Source organism: Sceloporus occidentalis, unplaced genomic scaffold, assembly GCF_023333645.1.
Source record: "Sceloporus occidentalis isolate IW3139 unplaced genomic scaffold, rSceOcc1.0.p SCAF_7, whole genome shotgun sequence".
In the NCBI taxonomy this organism is placed as follows: domain Eukaryota; kingdom Metazoa; phylum Chordata; class Lepidosauria; order Squamata; family Phrynosomatidae; genus Sceloporus; species Sceloporus occidentalis.
The window spans coordinates 44,998,159-45,026,158 of NW_028316987.1; the positions used below are offsets into that span (position 1 = coordinate 44,998,159).

The 28,000-nt window shown below is 38.8% G+C and overlaps 1 protein-coding gene across 1 annotated transcript; it reads right to left on the reverse strand.

The window, feature by feature from the left end:
* Positions 1-468: 468 nt before the first annotated feature.
* LOC149309666 (lysosomal acid phosphatase-like) lies at positions 469-28,000 on the reverse strand. Its single transcript, XM_089531304.1, has 10 exons — positions 27,878-28,000; positions 21,247-21,342; positions 19,656-19,742; positions 18,292-18,444; positions 15,038-15,136; positions 11,798-11,902; positions 9,888-10,020; positions 5,645-5,727; positions 4,249-4,355; positions 469-628 (listed from the first exon to the last, which is right to left on the reverse strand). Exons 1-10 carry the CDS (start codon positions 27,998-28,000, stop codon positions 469-471), a joined length of 1,146 nt encoding a protein of 381 aa, XP_089387430.1.

Below are 28,000 nucleotides of genomic sequence, written 5' to 3' on the forward strand. Positions count from 1 at the left end.
CACGTTTCACCTTGATGTCATGTGAAAAAAATTAGCGCTATTGCACAATAATGGGTTATTCATGGGATAATATAACTTTGAACATGATGTTGTGTGAAAATCATTAGCAGAATTGCAGGATTATCACAGGTTAATGATAGTTTATACTTCCAGTTGTCCCCTGTGTGATAAACCCCTTTGTCAGAAGTAGCAGGCCCACATTCACTGTTTTCAAGGAAGAGTTCAACCTGGGATTTGAAAGAATGCAATACCAGTTTTATGGATTGTTTAAAATATCATTCCCCAGATACCAGATAAAATAAGGGTATAAAGATTTTGAAAACATTAGTGTTTTGGACTATATTATCCATAATCCCCAGCCATCATAGTTATTATTATAGAATTATTGGAGTAGCTGTTCAAAAAGGTAAATTGTTGAAGCTCTGAAAGGTATAAACCAATGCCTTACTTGTCATTTTTGATTTTGTTCTAGACTTTGTTACATTCTTCTTCCACATTATCTGCTATGATGGGAGAAACCAGCTCTTTAAATTTCGCCAGTGGACATGACTTCGAACATCCTGGTAAAGTGAGCGGATGAGGTTCAGCCCTGGGTTTAGTCCGATAATACATCTCAATGGTATGTTCACTGATTTAGTGGTGCCCCAAAAAAGAAGAAGAAAGTTAGGCTATTGTCCTATATCTGAGTTTATTGTATCTTCATAAATGGAGCCTTTTGGTACACAGGCTCATTATCAAATGCTTATTCTAAAACAAATGCTTTGAAAACTCTTGTGTGCAATTTTTGCTGCTAATAAAGTAAGGCTGGACATGCCTTTGTGACTATTTTGGTTGAACAAAAATAGTCTTGGAGGGATTTCAGTGATGGATGTCCTTTATGTACATCTGAACAACAAACGCTTTGCAACAAACTGAGAAGAAGTGGGGTGGTACATCTGCTCTGGATTTTAATCTAAAATAAAATTGCTGGATTCTACCCTCCAAAGCAGTTCAGCACTTTTAAAGTTCAGATTAAAATTTGGACTGGATTTGCCATCCCACTGATTTGGAAAGAACCAACTACCACTGGTGCTATGCATGTTTATTTGGAGGTCAGGCTGATTTAAATGAGGTAAGCACACGAACAACTGAATTGTGAACCAGTGGTGGATGGTAGTGGTATGTCAGTAGGGCTGTAAATCCATTCTAGAAGACTGCTGAACCTAATCAGAAATAGGATAACTTTTTTAAATGCTGGATTAAAATCTCCCATTGAGATCCATATGGGCCAATCCAGACAACACAGGCCATTAGTCCTAAGCGAGTATTGAGCAGACCAGATGGAGATCCGTTAGTTCTGGCCTGATCCCAATTCAAAAGGCCCTTAATTCAGTGTAAAAAGACAAGCTGTTTGAGTCAGAGCTTCTCTGAAACTCTGCTGCCACAGCTGGCAGATCACATAGGCCTGTGCCTCCTTACTTGCTGTTGCCATCGCATCCTCTCTAAACTCCTCTTCCACAGCCTGTGATGCCAGAAGAGGGCACCTGGCCACTTGGGTATAGCTAAGCACCCAGTTTCTACCTTTACAGGATTTGGTGGCGGGTTTCAGAGTGGATGTGATAGTGATCGCAGGTAAAGGATGTGTGGCAGTGACAGATCCACAGCATGACAGCATGTGGCCATGTGAACACATGCTGTGTTGCACTGGCCCAGGGACTGATCCAAGTTGGAACCACAGGCAGGATTCCATGGAGTTGGCCTGTGGTATTCTGCCTAACTCTTTAGTCCCAGTGGCATCACTGGGGTGTGTGGTTGTGTGATGGTGTGTACCACACTGGGTGACACCCCAGAGTGGGATGTCACCTGGTGGGGTAGTACATCCCAGGGGGGGCGGAGTAAATGGCTGCCTTCTGGGTCCCATGCCTCCCCCCGGAAGCCCTACCTCCCTGCATTGGGTGACACCCCAAGCAGGGACTCACTGTTTAGGTCCTAAGATGGCACTACCCCTGCCATGTCATGTGGTGAACTGGAAATTCAATTTTATTTCTGTATTAGCAATGTAACAGTATTCTATACTGCATCTAAAGGCATGCATGCTAGTTTAGGTAGTCTGGCACACAGGCCTGTCCTCCAATAGAAAGGTACGATTAAAGGGTTCCGATAAGATGGGGATAGGGTATGTAGAGAATTGTCAAAGTCTCAGAGTTTTGAAAAAGACCATTCAAGTCATATGCACACAAAATTGATCCTGCAAACTGTAACTTGTCTCCTACTATACTTTTTATTGTTTATATATTTTCCCTTTTCTTTCTTTATTTTTAACAGTCCCTGAAGAAGGACATTAAATATTAATAGCCTGAAATATGTTGGGTTAATCGCTATAATAAAATAATATTTTTCAACACCCTAAGACTTTGGTCCAAAATAAACTGCAGAAATAATCCAGTTTGAGACTGCTTTTAACTGTTCTGGCTCAGTACTAGGGGATCTTGGGAACGGTAGTTTATTGTGGCACCAGTTTTTTGACAGAGAAGGCTAAATGTCACACAAAACTACAGTTCCCAGAATTCCCTAACACTGAGCCAGGGCAGTTAAACAATCTCAAACTGTATTATTTCTACAGTGTGTTTTTTGCTTGTCTCTTCTCTACATCCGTTCTGTTGGGTATTACCAGACCTCTTTGCTTTTTGTTCAGATAAAATCGCCACAAAGTTTGCATGGCAGCCTCCCACCATCTGACACCTAAGACAATTCCTTCACTGAGTTTAATGTTAGGACTGTGCTTGTAAACAGGCTTATGTTCTAGACATAGGACTATAGTTTAGTGCATATATTAATTCAAAGAAGTTTAACTATGCTCAATAACGGACACTCCTGGTTAAGTGTCAGTAAACATTAATTTCACCAAGAGATGTCATTGTTGCTTTAGATATTAGTGCAGTTAAGTGGATTCACTGATTGTTCAAACCCAGATTTGTTTTTACATACTGAATGGAAGAACTGAAATCCAAATGCATACCTGAAATATCCAGAAGTTGCCCACAAAACAATGCAAGCAGAGTGATCAAAAGTAAGTCAACTTGCTTATTTTGTGCAATGAGATCTAGTATGTGTATTTTATTTTTTGTAGAATGTTTTAAATTATTATTTGAAGGAGAAGAATGGTGCCAGAATACTTTTAATAAAGGACTATTACGGGAAGAGAAGGGTAATGTTTCACAGGGTACTGCAGAGCTAAGCAAAGTTAATTTTTGGATTACAACATCCAGAATTCCCCCTCTACAAAATTACAAAAGAGGTGCATAGTGTTTTTTCAAATGCAGACACAATCAGGTTAAAATTCCCAGGGCTGAAATGATCAAGTGTTACTGAGATGTTCCACATGGTTTCCTGGTAGATCAGGAGCTCTGTGGTTGAGTCAAAATTGGTTATGAATTCATGCCAACTGGATACAAACGTGCATGCATTTATGGATACAAAACATCTATACTGATGCCCCTTTATACCATAACCTACAGATACATATTCCAATGCATTTTGCAAATGTGTGTCTGTATCCCCACATCCATGTAGCAATCCAGGTGTGTATCCCATCCTTGTATCTGAGGTTACCATCTACACACAACATAAAAGGACTGGAATCTTATGTACTACTTGCAAGGCACAGACGTATAGTCAAGTAAAATAAATAAATAAATAAATAATTTATAAATTATAAATAAAGGCTGAAGGGTGGGGTATAAGTACTCAAATAAATAAATAAATAAATAAATAAATAAATAAATGGCTGCAACAAGTGTGATTCAACTCTCTGGCTGCTAACACTCTGCAGAATTAATGAAATTTGATATTACTTTAACTGTCATGGCTCCATCCTGTGAAATCCTGGGATTTGTAGTTTGTTGTGGCACCAGAGCTCTATGACAGAAAGCTGTACAAAAATACAAATTGTGGAATTCCATAGCATTGAACCATTGCAGTTAAAGAGGAGTCAAATGGCATTAAATCTGCAGTGTAGTTGCAGCTCTATTCTTTTACCTTTCTTAAGTATGTGCAAAGCCACCCATCTATAAAAATAATTTTATAGCTACGCTTCATTTTAAGCATGGAAAAAACGCAATGGATTGTCTCTGTATCTTCTTTGAGCAATTCACAAATTCTGAGGAGAAATGGTGTGTTCAGTCTGGTTTCAAATGATGAGTGGATTTTGCAAAAGTTCACCCAGTAAATCATTGTTGATTATTGCACCCATGAGTTAAAGGTACTTGCCCGCTATCTTCTTTATATAGTTCAAAGAAGTGGCAAGCAGCGTAGGGAGGTAGTTTTGCATCAAAAACATTGAGGGCTACCTGGAGGGCAACTAGTGTCATATCATGCTGTGCAAAGAAAGAAAAGCAAACTGTAAAACTTGCAGAACAGAAAACATATTAGTGAATACAAGTTTGTGAGAGAGACTTCTTTTTATCTCAAGTGCCCCAACAGTTTTACGCTGCAGTCTTGTTTGTTCACACCAACCCAGGGCAACTGTTGGCAGTTGGGAACCTTGGAAAGGACAAAAGGGGAAAGTGTGATGAATTGGGGAAAGCTAGAACATTTTAAAAGTGGGTCAACAGAGGGTTGGTTGGGACTGTTCCTGTGAAATTGGGACAGTTAGAGGGTATGATCATGCCTGCCTGAAGGCTTTTAGGGCATGTTCATCCATTTACATTCCCAATATTTTTTTTAATGTGGGGAAATATTTTCCCACACTAAAAAACAGAATAGAAATTAAAACAGGAATTGATTAATTAATAGACATTAAAACATTAAAAAGAAATATAGTTGCCCCTCCTTATCCACAGATTTTTAAATCCATGGTTTCAAGCATCCATGGCTTGAAAATATTCCAAAGAAGTATAAATTCCAAATAGCAAACCTAGATTTTCCATTTTATGTAAGGGACACCATTTTGCTCTGGCATTATATTTAATGGGACTTTAGCATCCACGGATTTTGTTATCCACGGGGGATCTTTGAACCAAATCCCAGCGGATAACAAGGTTCCACTGTAGAAATGGGGACACTGAGTTCCTTGGAGGTAAGGTGAGACACACAAGTAGCAAATAAAATAAATAAAAATAAATCTATTTATTAGGTAGGTCTAAACTAAATGTTACTTTAATCAGCTTCTTGAAAGAGTATGTGAATGTTACAATTTCTGTTTTGTAGAAAAACTGCAGTGCAGGGACACAATCCAGATTCACACCCTCTATCTGGATCAGGACTTTGTACGCACCTCCTACCAAAAATCTGTTCTATTAGGTGGTATTTCCTTTCAGTTTACTGTGTGAGTCCCCTATCCATAGAATCATAGATTTGGAAGAGGACTCAAGGGCCATCCAGTTTAATCTCTTGCCATGCAGGAATACACAATCAAAGCAGCCCCAACAGATGACCATCCAATCTCTGTTTAAAAATCTCTGAAGCAGGAGGTTGACTCCAGATTGAGAGTGCAATGCCATATTGGGGTTGTGCACAACTGGTTTTTTTTTTTGTGTGTCTAAAATTGTGTTAAGCACACATTTCTAAACGCAACACTGGCATTTTGAAGTGGAGTAGCAAGAGGTCAGGCACTATGTCATATACTGTATGTTATGCATGGTCAATCTGAAATGTTAATACTTACTCCTGAATACATTTTCATTTTTAGTTCGGAAGCACCATCAGCAGATTTTGTGATGTCATCCAGAATAGCTTTCACAAGTACACCTTAGTGGGTATGAAAAAGAAAAAGAATTCAAGTGCTAAAGAAACCAAGAGGCATTTCAAAATGTACTGATGCTATTTATGACTTTAAATGGGGAGCAAACAGAAGAATTTGACATTAAAAGAGGAACAAGACAAGGATGTCCTCTATCTCCCCTTTTGTTTATTATAATATTAGAATATCTGCTTAATAATATTAGAAAAAATAAAGATATCAGGGGAATCAGAGTCAAAGGTAGAGAACTTAAAGTACAAGCATTTGCTGATGACCTGCTGGTTATAGTGGAAGAACCTCTTCAATATGTTGAAAAATTGATGAGGGAACTAAACATGTTTGGAAAACTATCTGGTGTTAATATAAATAGGGAAAAGTCCAAAATAATCACTAAAAATATGACCAATATTGAAAAAGAAACTCTACACAAAAAACTGGATGTGAGGTAACTAAAAAGGTGAAATATTTGGTAATATATATTTCAGATAACAATATGAACCTATATGATAATAATTATAAGGAAGTGTGGAATAATATTAAGGAAAAGCTAAACAGATGGAAAAATCTGAATCTATCATTATTGGGAAGAATGAATGTTATAAAAATGTCAGTCTTACCTAAGATTCTGTACCTATTCTCAAATTTACCAATAAATATCAATAATAAAATGTTAGATCAATGGAATAAGGATATAAAGAATTTTATCTGGAGGGGTGGTAAAGCTAGAATTAAATGGAATTATTTGAAGGAAAGGAAAGAAAACAGAGGATGTGCACTTCCCGATCTTAAACTGTATAGACAAGCTTGTATTTTGAGCTGGTTGGAGGACTGGATCAGATTAAAAGACCAAGATATATTAAATTGGGAGGGTGCTGATCTTAGATATGGGTGGCATGGGTATCTTTGGTTTGATAAGGATTGTATTCATAAGGACTTCTATAACAACCCAATACGGAGGGCTTTGATACATACATGGAAATTAATCAAAAATAAGTTTTACTTAAAAATGCCAGCATGGGTGTCAATTCAAGAAGCCTTCGCTAACAGATGGGACAAACAAAAGGAATGGATAACATATAAGGACTTGATTGATACAAAGGGTGGTAAAGAATTATGTATCAAGAATAGGGAAGTGTTACTAGAAGAAGGCATACATTTAAACTGGTTTAGCTATCACCAAATTAAAATGAGGTTTGTTAAAGTTAAGAAGGAAAATGGAGTTGAAACAGAGCTATCAGAGCTGGATAAACTGTTTTTGGAAAATGAGGATAAAAAGATAACTAAATATTATAATATTTTGAGGCAAAGAGAATGGGAGGTGGAACCAATAAAGCAATATATGGTTGACTGGGCCAAAGATCTTGGAAGAGAGATTCCTCTGGAAGCGTGGGAAATGGCGTGGAAAAGGACAAATACCTTTACAAAATGTATGGATTACAAGGAAAATTTTATTAAGATTACTCATAGATGGTATTATACCCCGGCAAGATGGAAGAAAATGTTTAAATTAAAAGATGACAAATGTTGGAGATGTCAAAAGGAAAAGGGGTCAATGGTACATATGTGGTGGAGATGTGAAAAGATAAAACCTTTCTGGGAAAATGTACACACTATAATCCAACAGGCATTTGATATTAGTTATAAGAAAAAACCAGAGTTATACCTATTGAATATGACCTATTTTGTGAAAAGTGAAGATGAAAAAAGGTATTGGAAAATAATTTTATATATGATAACATTAGCAAGACTAATTATAGCCAAACACTGGAAAGATACAGAAGAAATTCAAACTGAGGAATGGTTGATAAAATTAAATGATATTAAGCAATTAGATCTGATTTCATACAGGCTCGAGGAGGTCAAAAAAGAAAGGATGCAAATGCAACGGGGAAAATTAATGTCATTTTTACAAAAGAGATGGGGTTTGGAGGATAGACTGGTAGAATGGCTAATGTAAATGAATATTAGTAAACGTTAAAGAAATATATGTGTGTGTGTGGAATGGATAAAGAAATATTTATAACCAGGGAAGATAAAGCTAATTTTAGTTTCTTAACAAGGTTATAGTGAGTAAAATATGTTGGGAGACTATCTAAAATATTATGCAACACAAATTATTATGGGTTTTTTCTTTCTCTTTTTTTTTCTATTTCTTATTTTTTAAGTGTTGTATATGAGACTAAGCAAGAATGTATATAGTGGATTACCCGAAGTATAAAGAAGATTTAAGAAGACAGGAAGTCATTAACAAATACAGTACTGTTAGATGTTAAATATGTAATACTGAACAATTGTTACTTTGTTATATTGTTTACTATGCCAGAATATATTATGTAGCTTTTTTTGTTTAAAACTAATAAAAAGGACTGAAGTGTGAAGACTTTCAGAAGGGGGGATAGCACAGGCAATCTGAGGGCTTCTGAATCTTTTTGTCATCCTTAAACATGCTGCTTAGCTCAGCTTGGCTCTACTCCTTTCAAAAGGTAGAAAAGGGAGGGGCGTTGGGAATCAGCTGGGTCACCTCATTATTTAAACTGCATGTTATCCTGAACACTTGAACTGGCAACTCCGCCAGCAAAGCATTTGCATCTTCTCCCAGTTTTCAGTGATGCAATTATGGTAGACTTCATGGGTCTGACAGACATTTCAGGACAACCCTCGGACAATGCCCTTTCACATTACACAGCTGAAGCACTATGTTTCCACATAATTGCCAGGGCAACATCCTATGAAATCCTGGGATTTGCTGTTTAGGAATAGGCATTTAGAATTCTTAGCTAGAGAACTCTAGTGCCTCATCAAACAGGACTCCATAGGATGTAGTCATAGCAGTTATAGTGGAATCATAGTGGAATTACCCGTATAACCAGGTAATATGGAGATGGCACAGAGATGGCAGTTTTGAGACCAGGATGGGAGAGGCAGAGTGAACTGATCTAATTTTAAAGAGGGTCCTCTGTTTGTGGAATATGAGGCAAAGTGGTGGGTTTGCATGTTTGGAAATATGCACAAATATTACATAAATGCCTTAGATCTCCAGTGATCTCAAAAGCAACCTAAATCCAGTTAAGCGTCGCCTCTGGACCTTCTCACCACTTGGGAGTTGGGGCTTGCATAGGGTTGCCAGAGTGAAAATGGTAGAGGGCTCCTGCACCTTTAATAGTTGTGTAAAAGAAGAAATTTCAGCAAATGCTGCTTGTTATCTGGTTGCATGAAATCAGTAAAGGAACTGGCACCCTCTAGTTTTGAGTCTCACTGTGCATAACAATATATTTCATGTTTATGATGGCATCCATAATGAGAATCTAGTGCCCTTTTCAGATATTGTTAATGTGTACAATGAATATAAGAGTCTGTGTGGATTCAAGTCTTCATTCTCAAACCATGCGTGTTCTTTGTATAGTGTAGGTCCCACTCTATGGAAGTTCCCATTTTTCAAAAGCCCACAGGATACGCACTGCTGGGATCCGAGCTGCATATGGGTTGCGCTTGCCCATCCATGGCTGCATGTGATAACACTCACTTTTAAAATTAAAAGCAGCTTTATACTGTTGGAGATAAATCAATTTAAATTCAGTGCAAAAATATCTTATATCTGAAGAACACTGAAGCGTCTATATGTTCAGAGTTCCTTTTTAATGACTTGTAGGCAAAACATGGAAGCAACACATTACAAGTAATGATGTTACTTCTAAAGTTACTTTAGGGAGTAATTAGGTCATAACTATGCTCCTTTGGCAAAGCAATACAACAGCAACTGGCAATGTCAGTAATGTTTTCATGTAATGAGTATTGATTACACAATGCTTTTTCTCTAATGCTTTGGGAGAGATATTGAGGGGATTATTTCACAAACTTTATGACATTTTCTTATATTTTAGCTTTATCCCAATACGAAGCAAACAAAAAAGGAGCTAAAAAAAGTTAAAAAAAAACACCTAATGTAACGAGTAACAGGAAAAACTGAGAGAGAAGCAACAGTAATGGTTCACTTAAAATGTAATGTTCCAAACCCAAGGTTCAAGCTTACTGCCATAGTAATGCCTCCTGTCAGATAGGTATATACTGCTTTCTTAAGAACGTCTGAAAATAGCTTAAGAGAAATCAGGGTACAAAGTTTGGGTTGCAACATACATGCCACTGTGAAATGTTTTGGTTTTGTGCTTACCTCCCTGTAGCCGCGATTTCTCTTCCCTTTTGTGTACCCCAAACATGGCACTTACAGCAAATCCCAGCAGTTTTTTCATCTTTCTCATGGCTTGGCAACTAGCCCAGTTTGGCATAGGTTGTTTGTGAATTTTCTACAATAAATGGGAAAAAAGGGATTTCTCTGAGACATGCCTTTCCTATTTATATAGGTTTTAAAACTCTTCTACCTCATGTTTTGGCATACACAGGACCCACAAGATGGATGACAGCCACAGCTTATGAATACACTACATGGAGAAATATATATATATATATTTTAAAAATAATACAAACAGGTGCTAAGAGTCAGCTGGCTAATTCTGTGGTGGAACTACTTCTGTTAGTGGAACTAGGAGAGGAGGGCAATTTTCCTCTCCACAACAGTACACTATGCCACCAGAGCCTGTTCTAGAAGGCTGGGAAACTCCACTCAGCCAGTTTTTGTGTGATGCAGAGGGCTGCATCACTGAAAACATTTCTGTTAAGTGTGCTGGTGTGCAGGCTTAGGCCATTGAGTTAAACGCAGAGCCAATTTTAAAAAATGGTTACAGTAGCTATCTGTGCTCCTTGGTGACTAGGTCCATGGGGTAGAATACAAGCTGGAAACATAAGCTCACCTTCAACTCCATGTCAACCACAGTTTAATTCCATATCTGTGGGCAAAATGATTGACAATCAGATACTCTGCTAGTATTTCAGCCTTGATGGTGCCCTTGACATACAGAGGTCAGATTAACAACCTCATACCCTCCAACATTTCACAGATGACATGGGAGACATGTTGACAAACAACATTACAGTGTGATCAAGGTGGCAAACATTACTCACGAGGAAGAGCACAAAAGTTAGGAGAGGGTGAAGCAGTTTGCTTTTGCCTTAGCCTACAGGGAAGGGCATGATCCCACCCCTCTTCTCCTCTTTTCCCTTGAATTAACTGAGTTCCAACTACTTATGAACTTTGGACTCAGTCTGTAGCAATTGGAGTAAACTGAGTACAATGGGGGGGGAGTGGAAAGAGGAGAAAGAAACTGGGAAGAGCTGAAGTGTATGCATCCTTGTAATCAGAACAGAGTACTCAGGTGGGAAGGAACTCAAAAAGAGATTCTCAATTGAGGAAGAACTCCAGATCTTGGACATTAGCTCCCAGAGGCCCATCAGTGCAGCCTGGTCAGGGAGTCTGGGAAGTGGGATCCAAAACCCTCTGTAGCTTCATTGGTTGAGGACCACTGGAATCTGTCTGCCAGGAGCCCTGTTCAATCAAGACACAACTGGAACCTTAGAAAGGAGACCTCAGCATAGTGCTTTGTCAGCATGGGGCATTCCTTATATATTTTAAAGGAGTCCATCACATGCATCTTGCCCATCAACATGTACAGCTAGCAATGAAGTCCCTCCTTTTGCTGCTTCAGAGGTAAGAAACCTGAGATCCTCCATTACTTGACTCTCCTCATTTCGGAGAACTGTCCATACTAGCTGGGATTAGATGTTAGCTGGTAGTCCAAGAGCATTTGGAGGTTTATCCTCCTTTGCGTTATGAGTCAAGCTGACCAAGGAACAGAACAATTAGCCAATTGCTTTGCCATAAGGGCAATTGCCATTGACCTTATGGGCTTTTTTTCTTTGCATGACATAGGCTGTTCCCAACATTTGCAGTTGAGAGATACTGTGCAGGAATTCCATCTTTATATTCTTAATCGATTTTGTGAGCTAGGGAAAAGATGGAACTATTAAAAAAATACTGGAAGAATGCAAATAAGAAAATGATGACCTCTGGGGGAAAAAGGGATAAGGTGGCTGTATGATAAAAGCCTTAAATAACAGCACTGTTGTCCTGAATTATATTGTTTTGTAGCTGGAGTTTAATGTGACATAATGGTTTATTATAAGTACCTGAACTAGTAAAGCATCGTAGGCATTCCAGAATTTTTGATTGGTAAAATCGAGAAGACTCTTTACATCATATCCCATAAAACCGGCCATTTCAGCTACAAATTTCTGAAAAATAAAACAAAGATGGATCAATAGCTTGTGCATGCAGATCAATGTCACAGATTTTGGGCCTCTTTCTGCAATGATGGTGTATTACCTCTCTGCCAAATTTTAAACACTGTATTCAGTGCTGGATCAAAAGACCAGGAATAAGGTAAAATAAATAATGGAAAAATGTAACACAAAGCCAATACAATGAGAACTAATGAAAGAATAAGCAGTATATAACAACTAATAAATTCAGCATTTTGACCAGATTTTGAATTTTGGTCATTTTAAAGATTTACCTTTAAGTTCTTGGTCCATTGAATGGTCCTGATTTTAGTGTAATATGATCACCTTAAGTATTGACACGGTGTGTGTGTGTCCCTACTAGTGCTTTGATTCTCTTTAGTGTCATTTTATACCATCAACCATGGTATTCTTTTGGGGGATTTGGGAATTGGAGGCACTGTGTTTCAGTGATTCTGGTCCTATCTCTCAAGCAGGTTCCAGATGGCAGTAGTGTTCCTGCATCAGTGTCACCTAGTGCGGAATGGAAGGGGTGCTTCCAGCAGGACTTCTGGGGCAGTGCTTCTAGCAGGGTTTTGGGAGAAATGGAGCGGCAGGTGCAGGAGGATGGAGCAGCACACACACTTTTTGAGGTGCTCCTCAAAAAAGGAGCTGTAATATGGCATACCACAAGGTGCCATTCTATCCCCAGTGCTTTGTAACATTTACCTGAAACTACTGGAAGACATCATCCAGAAGCATGAAACAGGGTGCTGTCAGTATGTTGATGACACTCAAATATATATTTCTATACCTTCAAATAAATCCTTAGCTAAGGATGGTGTGTCTCTTCTGAATGAATGCCTGCAGGAGGTAAGGGGCTGGATGAGGAAAAATAAATTGAAGCTGAATCTAGACAAGACAGAGGTGCTTAATATCAAGGATACTAACCTAGGTTTGGAAGTGAATCAACCAGTCCTAGATGGGGTTACACTCCTCCTGTAAGACTGTGTTCACAGCCTGGGAATGCTTCTGGATCCATTGCTCCAAATGACAGCTTGGCTAGATGCAATGACCAGGAGTGCTTACTATCAAATTCAGCTGTTAAGCCAGCTGTGCCCCCTTTCTAGAGCTTGAAGACCTGAAGATGGTAGTGCACAGGCTGGAAACCTCAATACTGGACTTTTGCTATGCCCTGTACATTGTGCTACCTCTGTACCAAGTTCGGAAACTACAATTAATGCAAAACATGGCAGACAGATTGGTTACTGGTACATTCAGGAGTTATTATAGCACACCAATATTAAAATCACTCCACTGGCTCTCAGCTTCCAGGCAAGGTAGAAAGTGTTAGCTATTATCTTTAAAGCCTTTCATGGTTTGTGTCCAGATTACTTACAAGATCACCCATTCCTGTATAATCTGCTCCGTACACTCAGGTCCTCTGGCAGACATTCACTTCAGTCAACCAGTACTAGGTTGGCAACTGTCAGTCAGAGGACTTTCTCTTCAGCTGCCCCTAGACTATGGAATGACCTGCCAGGAGAGATTTGGCAGCTGAATATGCTGTCTGAGTTTAAAAGAGCATTAAAAACCAATCTCTTTTGGCAGGCTTATCCAGATTATTTTTAAACTGTGAATTTTAAATGATGATTTTTTAAAATGTGGATTGTTTTAATATATGTGTGTCTTATTTGTTCTTTTAAACTGAGGTGTGATTTTAACTCATGTTGTGTATTTGTTACTCTGCTGTCAATCCTCACCTCAATCCATGGGGAGAAGTGGTTTGTTGTTGCTATCATCATCATCACCACACAGCATGGTGGCACATTGGTTAAATGCCTGTACTGCAGCCACTCACTCACAAATCACAAGGCTGTGAGTTCAATACCAGCCAGGGGTTCCAGGGTTGAATCAACCTGGCATCCTTCCGAGGTTGCTAAAATGGGTATCCAGCTTGTTGGGGGCAATTAGCTTACACATTGTAAACAGCTTAGGGAGTGCTTAAGTGCACTGATAAGCAGTATAGAAATGTACTGCTATTGCTATACAGCATAGTAAAATGGTGTCCCATATATAAAATGGCAAAATCAAGATTTGCTGTTGGGAATTTTTTAAAAAGGCATATTTTCAAGCTGTGCATTGTTGAATCCATGAATATGGGAGGGGGCGCGCGGCTGTACTTTAATTTATGTCTTCTGTTCATGTTTGGTTGTAGATGTTGATACAAGTGGTGGAGAGTGGCTTCCATGTCAGTAGGATGGTGCATTCACTCTGACCTTTAGTCTAAACTTTAAAGGAGTTACCCAAGGTTCTGAATCTGTTTTAGGAATCCATAAAAATCTGAAATAAAGCCTAGAGCAGATTCATGGCCCCATTGACATGTGACCTTCCACAGTGGGATGGATGGGAAGACCATGTGTTGTACACCACAGGAGCCTACTACTTTATTGCTAAGGCTCCAGAGAACTTAGAAATTAAGAACAATAATTGTAAGTGGGTGGGAATTTAGAGGGGAAATAGGGAAGAGGGGGATGTTACGGAGGGATAAGGGATTTGACACATCTACTTAGGCACAATTCATATGGTGAGAAAATGTATTTTTTAAAACAAACAAACTATCTCACTTTTCAGGGGAGAAAACAAGAGGAAATAGGCGTGTATTAATCAAGATCCTGCATTGTCTGATGTAACTATAATGATAAGAGCTCTGTCATTGCAGTTATGACAAATGAATCCACACCCAGAAAACCTGCTGTTTCAGCCTAGCAGTACTTCAGCTGGAAGTCTTAGGAGGAGCTGGAGATCAGGGTCCTGGGAAATGACATCTTCAGCTCTCCCCTGGTCACAGAGCACACTGAGAACAGGCAGCCAAAGAGGCTCCTCAGGATCCCGCTGTTGCTGCTTCTCTCAAGGCATCTTGGAACTGGGAGAGTGCTACAGACATAATATCCCAGCACCCCGATCTCCAGCACCTCAGAAACCCTTGGTTGAGGCACTGCTGGGCTGAAGTAGTAGGTTTTTTTGGCATCCCATTCAGTTCTTAATGACAATAAACATGAATCCCCAGCAGTTATGAGATTGTAAGTCTAGCAACAAATACCACCATGTCCCAACACAGTTGTCCCATGTTTGTTCTCAGTTTCTTACCATGTGTGACTGCACTTGACCCAGGGTTTGTTTTGCTGCCATGGTTTCTTTTAGGAGTGCATAAAAACGTTTACAGGTGCGGGTAGGATATGATAACAGCTAAAATACAAATTAAAAAAAATTAACTGATAAAGAAGCTTTCCGGATACTGTCTGTTACTTATCCATATTCGATTATAACTGGATTTATTATGATTCCTAGTTTGAGGTCTTTGTCACCTATGAGGCATTGGAGGGGGCAATGTAACTATGCTCAAAGTACAGTATATGTGTGTGCGTGTGTATCTGTATCTGTATGCATGTGCCTAAGCATGTGTATGTGTCAGGAGAATAAGCACATAGGGAGATGCTTGTTTGCAATGCCTTTGGGCTATGGCCTGCCCACTTCTGCCTCATGCTCCAAACACACTTGTTCAGAGTCTATTATTTGACCCTTAGGTCAAAATATATTCTCCACCCCAATGTGGAGAATATGGATAAAGAACAGCATAAGGTAAAGGCAGGAGTGGTGTGACATAACTGTGTTTCTTAATAAAAAGTTATTTGCTCTCCATTTCTTTAAAATACTGCATGGGAGGATAACAGGCATGAACTCTCTTCCACCTATATCTGATGTTTGTAAAACCTTGACCTAGTTTAATTGAAACAGGGCCTTCTTTGGCTAAACTGCTATGGACCCAAGAAAGGGTTTCTCCACAGTTTCAAAACATTCTGGTCATTGCCTGGGAGATGATGATCAGGGACGGTGGAAACGTATCATCACCCACTTACAAGGTCTAAACCTGTTAGGCAGGGAAGTCTTGAAAGGAAAGGAAATATTTGGGTGAAATCGCTTTAAAAAAGTTGTTTTATTTTTCATGTGTAAAGTCTCACAAAGGCATGCCTTCCCAATAACAAACCCATGGATGATGCTAAAGGTTTCTGGTGGCATCCAATAATCAGTTCTGTGTGTAGGGAATAGTTATATGTAGCCGTTTGCCCCCCTCCTATTTGTACACAGTGTAGTGGATCCAGGAACTACCATCCATAAAGAGAAGGGCTATATGCTCACTAAAAGTGCTCCTACCCTAATTTTCAGAAAGTTCACTTCTCCCATCACTCTAGCTCATCCCATTCAGCAGGGTCCCCCAATAATCCAGTATAATGTTTTTAAGGAGGTAGGAGGGTGAATCATTGTGGGGATTGGGAAGCCCCCTGCTTCCAGCCCTGTTGCCCACACTTAAATATGAAATTAATCCAATACTTTCATGAATTTTTTCCCTGTACCCTGCCCATATGCATGCAAAGTTCTCCAAGCCCGTACTAAACATCAAAAAGGCCAGGATGTCTTGTCTTGAAAGTGGAGCTTGTTTTTACATGTCTGGTTCAAGTCAAAAGTCATGTTAGGGAAGAATTTTGACTTCTCTGATCTATTTTGATATCCTCCCTGCCATTTTATACTGCCATTTTGCACACACACACCAAAGTTATTTCCACAACAAAACCCACAAACACCCCCCCCCCTTCATCCCTTAAATCTGTTACCGTGCACAAAAAGCAGTAGAGGTAAACAGTAAAATAGGAAAGGGAAAGGTTTTCTTCCTTGTTTTCAAACTGTCATCCCGTCATGGCTAAACTTATGGGAGCTGTTCCTAGGGTTGCCATATTCCAGTTCCTAACATTTGCACATTGTGAATTTGCCTGTTTTTCAGGTTTTCCTACTGTGCACCATCGCTGCAACGCTGCTGGGTTTACACTGAACTAGATTCTTCCCAAGACATCATACCCTGGTGCCCTGGTGGTGCAGTGGTTAAATGCCTGTACTGCAGCCATTCACTCGAAACCACAAGGTTGCGAGTTCAAGACCAGCAAAAGGGCCCAAGCTCGACTCAGGCTTGCATCCTTCCGAGGTCGCTAAAATGAGTACCCAGACTGTTGGGGGCAAATTAGCTTACTTGCTAATTAGCTTACTTGCTGTTCACCGCTATGATCTTTGGAATAGTGGTATATAAATAAAACAAATTAAAATTATTAAATTATACCGTAGAGATCTGACACAAATGTGTACACTCTTTCAATCTTGACATGCTGGGCCCAAACAGGCTCTAGTCCAGCAGTAATGACAGCAGTCACCATGACACTTTCCAGCTTCTCCACTGCCAGACTGTTTGAAACTGTTTCCACCTTAAGTAACAGTGTCCCACTCCCAGGCACTCAAGTTAAAAAAACAAAACAAAACAAATACCAGTTTCGCCTCCTGTGTCTCTGCTATGATTCAGGCACCACTCCAATAGGGAACTGGCTAAGCCCTGCAATTCTCAACTGCTCCTGTTTCTTGTGATGCTTGCTAACTATGCCTGCTTTTGCTACTACTGCTTTGCTACGTCCACTGTATACATATTTACTCATCATTTCTACCTTCTCCTCTCCTACTTGTTTTTTAGTATTTTTGCAACACACACACCAGCTGTTGGGTGATGGGATGGATGGTTAAAGGAAAAACAGGCACCTGCTCAGGCTTTGCAGTAAGGCAAACATTGTTTATGAAAGTTCAAGGGGGTTCGGGGAGGACCAGGTGCATGCCAGGGTCCCTGTCTTCAGAAATAAGTACTATATATTTTTGACACTGTATCAAGGATAAAACCAAAGTAATGCTCTTCACCTCACCATGCTAACTTTCCATGCAAAGAAAAATGGTGATTGTTTCAGTCCCTTATCTGCATTTTAAAACTGAATTGTTTAGTAGTGCTGCAAGAGCCAATGTGGTACAGTGGTTTAAGGGTTGGACTAGAACTCCAGGTGCCTAAGATTTGAATCACTATTCAACCATGGAAAACCACTGGGTGACCTTAAGCAAGCCACACTCTCTCAGTTTTAGAGGGCAATAGAAGAAATCCTTAGCATAGGGTCACTGTAAATCAAAGTTAACTTGAAGACATATAACTGCATCAAAGAAAGGTTGTATTATACAATATTTTAAAATTTGTAGATTAGCTCCCAACAGATTATCCTGATCTTCAATCCTTTTACTTTCCTTCCTTGGCTTTATATGTCCATATTTACTTCTACCTTTTGCCTGTATTACATTTTAATGGGCAATCATGACTCTCAATCTTGCACCCCTGCTCTTGTGCTTTTGTGCTTCTGAACCGCTGCTCTAACTCCCCACTTACTATTGTGACCCTTGCCTTTTCTGAGAAGAAACTTGATTTCTGCATCACAGTGCCAAGATTTCTCTTATATAATAATAGGTTAAAGCATCACATATTTACTTGCCTTTTCCTGTGCACGAGGCACTGTATGAATTGGTATAGGTTGCCAACGGACCTTATTATTCAAGGCCCGACAGCCTATAGGACGAAAGAGACCAGCCAGATTGGCTTGAGCACTCATAATGGTTCGATCATAATCTGTACTTTGCACATAAATCTAGAAAAGGAAAAAAACAACAACCAAGAATCAATACCTTAGCTGCTATGTTGATTCTGCACCTTTCTTTACCACAACAGTACCTACAACAGCTGTATTTGCTTATTACAGCATACAGCATCATGTGCATAATCTCCCCTATATGTATGGTAAACCAACCAGGAAGCCTCAAAGCAATATAGTTTTTCATTACATCTCACAATGACAGGTAGGATGGGAAGGCATGCTTAAAGCAGGGTTTGAAGTTGGCTTCCAAATCCAGGATTATTTGGGAGCAATTTACCATGGTCTTGAGACTTAAAGTCTTATTGTAACCTCAGCCTGTTTGCCCTCTAACTTGAAGACATGAGTGGCCTGCATAAACCAATACATCACTTGTGGACATCCTTGTTCTAGAAACCAAGAATTATGGCTTGGCATGACATGTGAACTTGGTCACTGAGACTGAGTTGAACCCCAGTAAAATAGCCTCTTTCAGTTTGAAAAAAAAATCTATGTCTCATTATGTATACAACCTAAATAGAAACAGAATATTTAAGTTTTGACATACACAATGTTTGAGCATTGTTGTACAAGTGAAGTGGACACAATGACAGTTGCACACCTGGATTAAAACCTAACAGACCACCAGGGCCAAATCAAATTCTTTCATGAGGTGGATTTGGCTTATAGGTAAAGATGTGTAAAATTCTGTTCCATTTTTATTCCATTTTCTGAGAGTCCACCAACAATCTTCTGCTCCCATTTTGCATTAGGTTTTGAAACTTTCCACCCTCTTTTGAATGGAAATTTGTACATATTTTGGCATGTGTATTTCTTAAGGTATGCTTTTTCTGTACCATATACGTTTTCTGTGGTGCACATTTTTATGCATTTTCCAACTGACAAAATCATATATGTGCACACATTTCAGAGATGTGCATTTTCCCCCAGAAACATTTTTTCAAACATATTTATGGTTTCATGTGTATATTTTTCTGAAACACAAGCTTGACATGGAAATGCATGGATTTCTGACGCAAGATGTCCTTTGTCTTGTTGCCATTTTCAGGTGGTGAAAAAGTGATAATTTGTTAGAGAATTTGGAATCCATGTCTTGTCACAAATTTGCTTGTCCCAAACCAAAGACCCTCCTAAAAAGCACTTTGATCTTTATATTTGTATTAATGTTACTGTTAAGGAAATGATGCCTTGTTAATTACAGCACTTGCCTCCTTTTGGTTGTATTCTGCACTGAGTAACTTTGGATATCTCTTCCTTATGTATTTCCCAAGATCATAGTGTTGCTTCATTCCAATCTGTGGGAACAACGATGTTAATATGTACATAAGAATCACGGTAAATGTTGTTACTGCCTCTTTGACCTATCTTTGTGCTAACTAGTTCAAAGGACCCTTGTATTTTCCTATGTATGGAAAAATCATTATATAAAGAAAGAACTGAGCTCTGAATTTTGATTTAATGACTTCATAGCCATATCTAAAGGCATAATATTAACATCTACATCTCCAAGACTAGTTCAAAAAGAAACCAGGCACATTCTCTTGTATGTTGTGGGTGTGTCTTCGATAGCAAAAACTCTGAGAGTAACTTGCACCATTCTAGAATTGGGTGAAGCAAGTCCTCCTATCAACAGCCCCATCTATCACCTATGAAAATGGTGATAGAGTGTAGGTGATTACACTGTATCGCCATTTTCTTAGCCTATAGATGGGGCTGTTAAGGTAGGAGGACTTTTGGATAGGGTTGCCAGACTGAAAATGGGAGATCACTCCTGTATCTTCAGTGGTTGTGTAGAAGAGGGAATTTCAGCAGGTGCTGCTTGCCATACAACCAGGTAATAAGCAACATCTGCTGAATTTCTCACTTTTACATAACCATTAAAAATATAGGTGCCATCTCCAGGTTTCCATCGGGCAACCCTACATTTGGGGTGTTGGATCCGCACTGACTTTGAATGATAGGGACTTCTTGAGAGTGCTATTAGAGTCTCTTACCCCCCTTTTTAAAGTATGCTTTTTGCCACCATTTTTTCCCTTCCCACTCTGCCCTTTGGTCACCTCTCCATCATGTCTTAGTGGCCATCCTGTTTCTCATTCTTGAGAAAGAAAAGCAACACCTAGAGTGGCTGTTGCAACTTCGAAAAGCAAACCATTTCCCTGCTGCCTCCTGGTGAGCCCCAATCACCTCTTGCAATTATTTGAAACCCCTTCCAAATGATGATGTTCAGGGCTGTTTTTCCAATCTCACCCATCAGGATTTGGGAGCTGAATTTCACTGAAAAGCACTGGATATTATATTTCCATCCAAGTCAAGAAATCCCTGGATGAGGAAGCTTTGCTGATGAGGAAATTATTGTTATTATTTTTTGGATTACACTTTTCAGAATTCCTCATGCTGGCTGGACAACATGCTGGAGGATTCTAACAACAACAACAACAACAACAACAATTTATTTATAGCTTGCCCAATCGCAAGGAATCCAGGCGGGTTACAGCAATAAAAATACATAGAGAAGTAGAAGTCCAAAAAAGGAATGCTTATGTCAACCAGTAACTGTTGCAACCTCTTAAAAAACAAACCAGGTTGAAAATATTTAAAGAGAGAGGACAGCAATTCTTTAAAACAAGTAGGAATGTTGAAATGGGCTCTTGGCCATGGAAACTGGGATTTGAATTCAACATGTTGTCTTTAGTTTGTTATACCAAACTGACATGAAAATGCATCGAGACTGACATAACAATTTCATAATGTACTTTGATCAAGGATTATGTTTTCATTTTTAAAAGCAGTTTACCAGACCTTGGTGAGCTGTCCATATCCCTCTGGCCAGGTTTCTTTCTTGACTGTATTAGTGGGAAAAGTTCCAATTGGGGTTCGGTCACCATGTCGGAAAACCTGGTTAAATCATTGAAAGACTGTGTTAACTTTCAGAGGAACCAGTATGATTTAAAAGTACGTAATTTAAATCAGTCTGGGTCCATTCCAGACTTTAGAGGAGTCATCCAAGTTCTGAATCCTATCCCTAAAATAGCTTCAGTACCTTGGACATCCCTTCGGAAAGTTAAAGCCTGGAGTAGATTCACTACCAAACCACACGTAAACCTCAAACCACCCCGATAAGCTGCACAGAGTTTAGTAGGGATTGTTCCCATGCCAATGAGTAGGGAAACCTGCCAGAGTATGGGTTGTGGCAATTCTTTGATAGGGTTTTGCTAGTATAACACTGGTGTGTGGTGCTGCTGGTGTGTGTGTGTGTCATTTCTGAGAGCCAAACACAATGCATGGTAGAAATGTCTAGAGCAATCAGATTATGGAACAGGTGTAAAATGAACAAGGCATTGTTAGTTATGATACTTTTAGTTGTGGTCAGATATTTCAGAATCTTTAACACATATATTTTGTTTGTTTGATTGATTGATTTACATGCCACCTTTCTCCTGGAGTAGGATCCAAGACAGTTCACAAAAATAATTATCCAAAAGTAATGAAGTTTATACACAACTTACAACGGTCATATTTAAAAAATAGATTATAAACAGTACAAAATCACAAAAAACATACACTATTTTTAAAAATATATTTATTTATTTACTGTATTTATACCCCACTCTTCAGTCAGAAAAGCTCTCAGAGCGTCTTACAGAAGACAGATGACATTAGAGAGGATATGTATGGCAATGTATGTTCAAAAATTTATTATTAGAAAATGTAATTGCAAAAAAATTATTATTAGTAATAAAAAGAAGAAGCACCTCCCTGTGAGAAGCCTGCCTGTGAACAATTGCACATTAAAAGCTTGCTTGAACAAAATGAAACAAAAAGGGGTATTGAAGCTTTACTGAGAATAGATCTGTAAAATCATAGCAAATTGGCTGACCCAGAAACATTGTACTGTGAATGCAAAAATGTATTTGTGTAACCATTGTAATGTGCAACAGTGTACTGAATGCAGGAAAGAAAATGGAAAAGCGGTCCACAAAAAATTATAACAGCATGCATCTGACAAACTATGAAATCTCATGCTACCAACTTCTTTCTTTCAATTAGTGTCAAAGGTGCTGCAAAATCCATTTTCATACTAACATACTCCTTCTTTCATAGTATATTCTGAGTAGATGTGAAAGCAGCAGAGCCATCATATCCATACAAACATCTGCTGAGACTATTGTGCTTTGACATAAGCTAGGGCTGTAATTCTGTCCATATTTACATGACAGTAAGTCCTGTTTAACATGGCAGAACTTGCCTCTGAATTGGCATCCACAGGATTATGCCTCACAGGCCTTTAGGTACATTAGAAAAGAAGGAGTAATTGGGGAGCACCCAACAGAATCCATAGAAGACACTGGAGAAATCTTTCAAGATGCTCAAAAGATGGTTGTTTTATTTAAAATCCCAAGGCTTTTAAATTAGGCTAATTAATAAAACAATCATCTTCTGATGAACATCTTGAGATATATCTCCAGTTTTTTACTTCTTCAGTTACATTATAGGAGGGCTGTTTTGGAATACAATACCCACAGCTTCTAATTATTAGCTATGTTGGCTGAGACTTAAAGACCAAAACATCGGGGCAGGGGCCAGACTAAAGAAAGAAGGAAAATATATATATATTTAAAATGTCAGTGTGTATGAAATTTGACTTTTATATTATTCACAGTGGCCTGACTCCCATGGTTAGTCTTAACTAAAGTAGATCCATTAAATCCATTTAATTTAGTTACATGTTGACTCACCATTCCACAGTTGATTCAATGAGCTTACTCTAGAGGGGAGGTTTCAGACTACTATAACCAGATTCTGCTTTATTTATTTGGAATTTGGAATCCCCTCAGAGTTTTGATGGTTGTATATGTACATACATAACTGCAAAACTAGTTCACTTATAAAATCTAGTATGTGGCCCTGCAGATAGGGAGCGAAATGATGATGACTATCCAAATTAAGGTCACTAACTTGGTGGGTTACTAACTTGTCTGCCTGTACTTCTTTAATATGTGTATTATATGCCATCTTCTCCTTTATACTACTACCCAGTTCTGTATGATGCAATGAGGTGGTGCAATTGCATCCTTTTATATCAAGATTTTGATTAATTTGATATGAACTGATTTGATCCATATCTCCTGGAATAATTTGCCAGTCAGAACTTTGTTGTTGTTAATTTCACACTTCCTGAATATTCTGACAGAGTTCTTAATCAAATGTTGTATTAAAACATATTTATAAAGTACAGCTCATTAGATGATACATTTGAAAAGAATGATTTAAGAGCAAATATATGTTTAAAGGCAAATTCTGATTTATTTATTTTTAACTAAAGCAGAAATTGGATGGAAATGAATCAAGTACTGTATAGTAAGATGGGCCAAAAGACTGGTTCATTCATTATTATTTTTAAGAGAAGGAATACTGTTACTATGGAGACTCATGCTTTTGCTGCTCATTGCTGTCTTTTTAAACTTTGCTTTGTTTTTGGAAATAAGGAAGAGAAGAGTTTATTTGTGATACACACACAGAGAGAACATTTTGGTTAGCATGGTATACAATGCAATTATCCATAAACATCTTCCTTATTTAGGACTGGGTGGTTTTTCCCCCCCATAAAAAGGCATAAAACATGATGGCTGGAGGATTCTGGGATCTGTAATACAAATAAAGTAATTTTCCAAAAATATACAGTCATCCCTTTGTATTCACAGCTTTGGCACTTGTGGGTTTGGTCATTGGCGAGGTCAAGGCCTCCATGTGCACATGCACTCTCCCTCCTCTCCATCCCCTCCCTGCCACTGTCTAACTAGCCCAGATGAGCCAGCTGCAGGGTGATAGCGAGAAGAAAGAGGGGCAAGCTCTTTCTTTCTTTTTCTTTCTCCCAAGGCTTTCCAGGGCAACAGGGACCAGAAGAAGGGAGCATCCCCCTCCCCTGAGCCCCTGCCGCCTTGGAAAGGCCCTAGGAAGCAGCGTGTGAGTCCCCTGTCTTCCTTATGATGCCTCAGAAAGTAAAAAGCAGCTGATTTTGTCTGCTTTTTGTCTGGGTTAATGTTGGATTAATGCTCAATGCCCCCAACGCTTTTGCAGGATTTGTCCACATTTCTGCACGGGATAAACTCCTTATTTACATCCTACTTGGATTACTGTAATATGCTCTCTGTGAGACTGACTTTGATGGGTGGTCAGAAACCACCTGGTCCAAAGAGTTGCAGTTAATTCAGGCTGATGACAGATAACACACAACACCTTTGTTTCAAAAGGTGCATTGGCTGTCAGTCTGTTTCTAGGCATGATTTAAAGGGCTGTTTATGATCTACAAAACCCTATACAGCTCAGGTTATTTGAAAAACTGTTCTCCCATACAAATCTGCCCATGGGGAAGCGCTTCTCTCTGTCCCACTATCCTCACAGATACACCTGGGGAAGGGCTTTCTTGGTGGCTTGTCCAAGACTTCCCAGAGAGGTTAGACTGGCACCCTCCTTGCTATATTTCCGTGGGTAAGTGAAGATCTTTTAACTTTAACAAACTTTTAATAGGCTTTGGGGACAGATTGCTTAAGGGGATAGGGCCACGCATAACGTGTTGGATTTTCTATTTGCTATTTTCCTTTTATTGGTTTAAGTTTTTAAAAGGCTTTAATTTTTAGATAGTTCAATCACATTTTTAACTTTTGTATTGGGTGAAGTTTTAGTTATGTCTGTTTAAACTGGGGAAAAGGTGTACAGTCAGTCATTTGAAATATATAAATATATAAAAATAGAATATATATATAAATAAATGCTAAAGGAACCAGAAAATCATCATCAAAATCACATCAAACTAGTAGTACATAAACACATGCAAACACACACACACACATCCTAGGTTAAAACAGTGTCTAGAGGCATAGGAAGTCCAAAAGGCTAGGGCAAATAAAACAGACTTCTTGCAATTCTTTAGCTGGTGCAGCGTTTGGCATTGGAATGTTGGAACAAACTAGAGAGTTTCATAACTCAGCACATTTCCATTCAAACTCAATCAGACAGAAATATCAGTATATGGGAAAGCAGCTTAATAACTCCAGGGAGGAAAAACAACAAGCCACTCTTGTGGAGTGTGTTGAGGGTTTGTTTCAACAATGCCATTTCCCTCTACCTGGAGATAAAGAGCAACAGTGAAATAAATCCTGCCGTTATATGACAATGCACATGATTTCCCTTGTAAAAAGATTATCTCCATAGATAAACTACACGATAGGTGAAGGAGCTTTTATACAAAATGTCATCCTGAAAGTTTCAGTTGTTTATTTGTGCAGCTTTATATTTTTCAGATTTAATATTGATGTAGGAGAGAGGAGTTCCCATGTGCTAAAAAGAGCCAGGGCAGCTCAAAACATTTTATACCCAAAGCAAGATAATAATGATGTCACCTATTGACCCAAGCTAAAGGGAATAGTAGCTAAAAGCAGGCAAGTTATTCTGGCACATGAGGTAGAAAATCCCACAAAACACCTCTCCCTGCTGAACTTGTTGGAGATGGGGAGAACCTTTTTGCTACATGAGTGCACTGCTATTAATCATACTGTTCCATGAACAGTACAGGAATTTATTTATTGTCATTTGGAGGTAGATAGGGCAGCATGCCAATTTAGCTTTGGGGTGTAAATCAAACCTGGGTGGAGAGCACTCCGGATAAGGTTAGACAAACAAATGGTATTAAAATCACTGGAGTTCCTTCACCTTGCAGTTGCGGCTTTACTCAAGTAAGTCTCATTGTTTTTATTGGTAAATTTACAGTGCCGAATCCAGCAGATCTACTTGAAAATTATTAAAACCAATGACCTTTTTTAGCAGTTTCTGATGGATAGAGGATGCTCAAAATACAAATGTCATGAATAGTTTAGTATACTCCTGTTCAAAAACTCAAATATGCATGAGCCAGGATGGGAACACTGCACATGGCAGCTGCTTTCCCAAGCATATTCTCTCGTCTCAACTAGCTTGGACACTGGAAAAGGAACTGTCCACTGCAGTCCACATTAGTTGCGAAACCTATCTTCATGCTTCTTAAATTATCTCATATATGGAACTGGGATGTTTTTCTCCTCTAAGATGCCAGAGACTGGTGCCATATTTGTTCCCATTGCTATAGTTCTTTCTTTCTTTCTTTCTTTCTTTTTTTAAAGGTAACTTTCCAGGGACCACTAGCCAATGGCTCAGAGGTGGCCACCAGGATTAGCCCTGATCTATCTGATATAGCTACCATAGATACTATATGGTACAAAGAGAGTAGTAATTTAACTCACACTATACTTTCCCATCCAATCTAGAGTCACCTAGAAGTGACTCATTGTGCCAGTTGTTTCAGCGGACTGTAGCTGACAAGTTCTGTGACAACAGAGACAGAAATGGCTTATAATTTTGTATAATTTTGTATAAACACAGCCTACATCATCAGACTCGTGAAGCAATGTGCAAAACGTACTACAAAGTACATTATCATGTATTTAAGTTGTACTGGAAGAAAAGCCAATGTTAACAAGAACTAACTGTAACGGGACTATTACCGTGTGTCTGAATAGTTAGCATGCTTAGCACAAATACAATCCAAACATTTGTCAGGGCGTGAAACAAATTTATAGTTAACAGTAGCACTAAACAGGAAGAGAAAATACAATCAAATGGCAGTAAGGAATTGTTTGTAGCGACAGAAACAAATCACAGCCTTTCTTCAAATCCAGAGTCTCACAAACCTGAGGTACTGATTATTGTATATGTGTTTGCCAATTTCTTTCTTTCTTTCTTTTAAAACTATTCTCACTCACTGATGCTTTTACTGAAGCCTGGCACATAGAAATTAAAGACTGAAAAAGTTCCCAAGCTCTCTCTTTTTTCTTAATAAGAAATGCTCCACCTTTTAAACTTCTTCATTGTTATGTCATATAATCCACTTGATTTTAGGGGGGGGAATCGTTTATTTCTGATTTTTAAAAAACGTGTCAATAAAATACCTAGAAAGGAGCATAAATGTGGACAGAAAAATATTAGAGCTTACAGATAAACTCCTCAGAAGCCAAAGTCTCAAGGATGGACAATAAAATCAGTCACACATTGACATGGAGCAAATTGTGGATGATAAATCAGTGTGGTGAAGCTGTGGCAGATGAAGGCAAGCATCAAAGCTAGGTCATGGACTAAAATTACAAGAAAAATTAAAAAGAAAAAGAAATGATAACTCTGTTTTTTATTGTAACTCTGCCTCTTGTTCTAATGTCTTTGGGATACTGATTCTTTGTTTTGGGTATTGCTCCACTATCTTGCACAAGGATGGTGTAAGAAAAGGAAATCAATCTTTTAATGTACAAGGTTACATTTGTCGTGGGAGTATGCTACAGAAAAGGAGCTGTTGATCTAAACTGCAAAGGTCACTGGCAAAAATGAAAAGAAACCTTGTACTTACTGCAACCACGAACTTTAAGTCCCTTCCTGTGGTACTTTGGAGAAGCAGGCCAAAGAAGAGGCTAAGGAACATGAAGCCAAACCGAATAAAGTTGTGCATCAGACACATCACTGACATGTTCAT

Bases quoted from the DNA above. Each gene is read 5' to 3' on its own strand.
- LOC149309666 (XM_089531304.1), bottom strand. From the start codon at position 28,000: ATGAACATGTCAGTGATGTGTCTGATGCACAACTTTATTCGGTTTGGC. The intron at 21,343-27,877 runs GTAAGTACAAGG...TGATTTAACCAG, and splicing joins ACTTAAAGTTCGTGGTTGCA to GTTTTCCGACATGGTGACCG. The intron at 19,743-21,246 runs GTCTGGTAAACT...TTGTTCCCACAG, and splicing joins GATATGGACAGCTCACCAAG to ATTGGAATGAAGCAACACTA.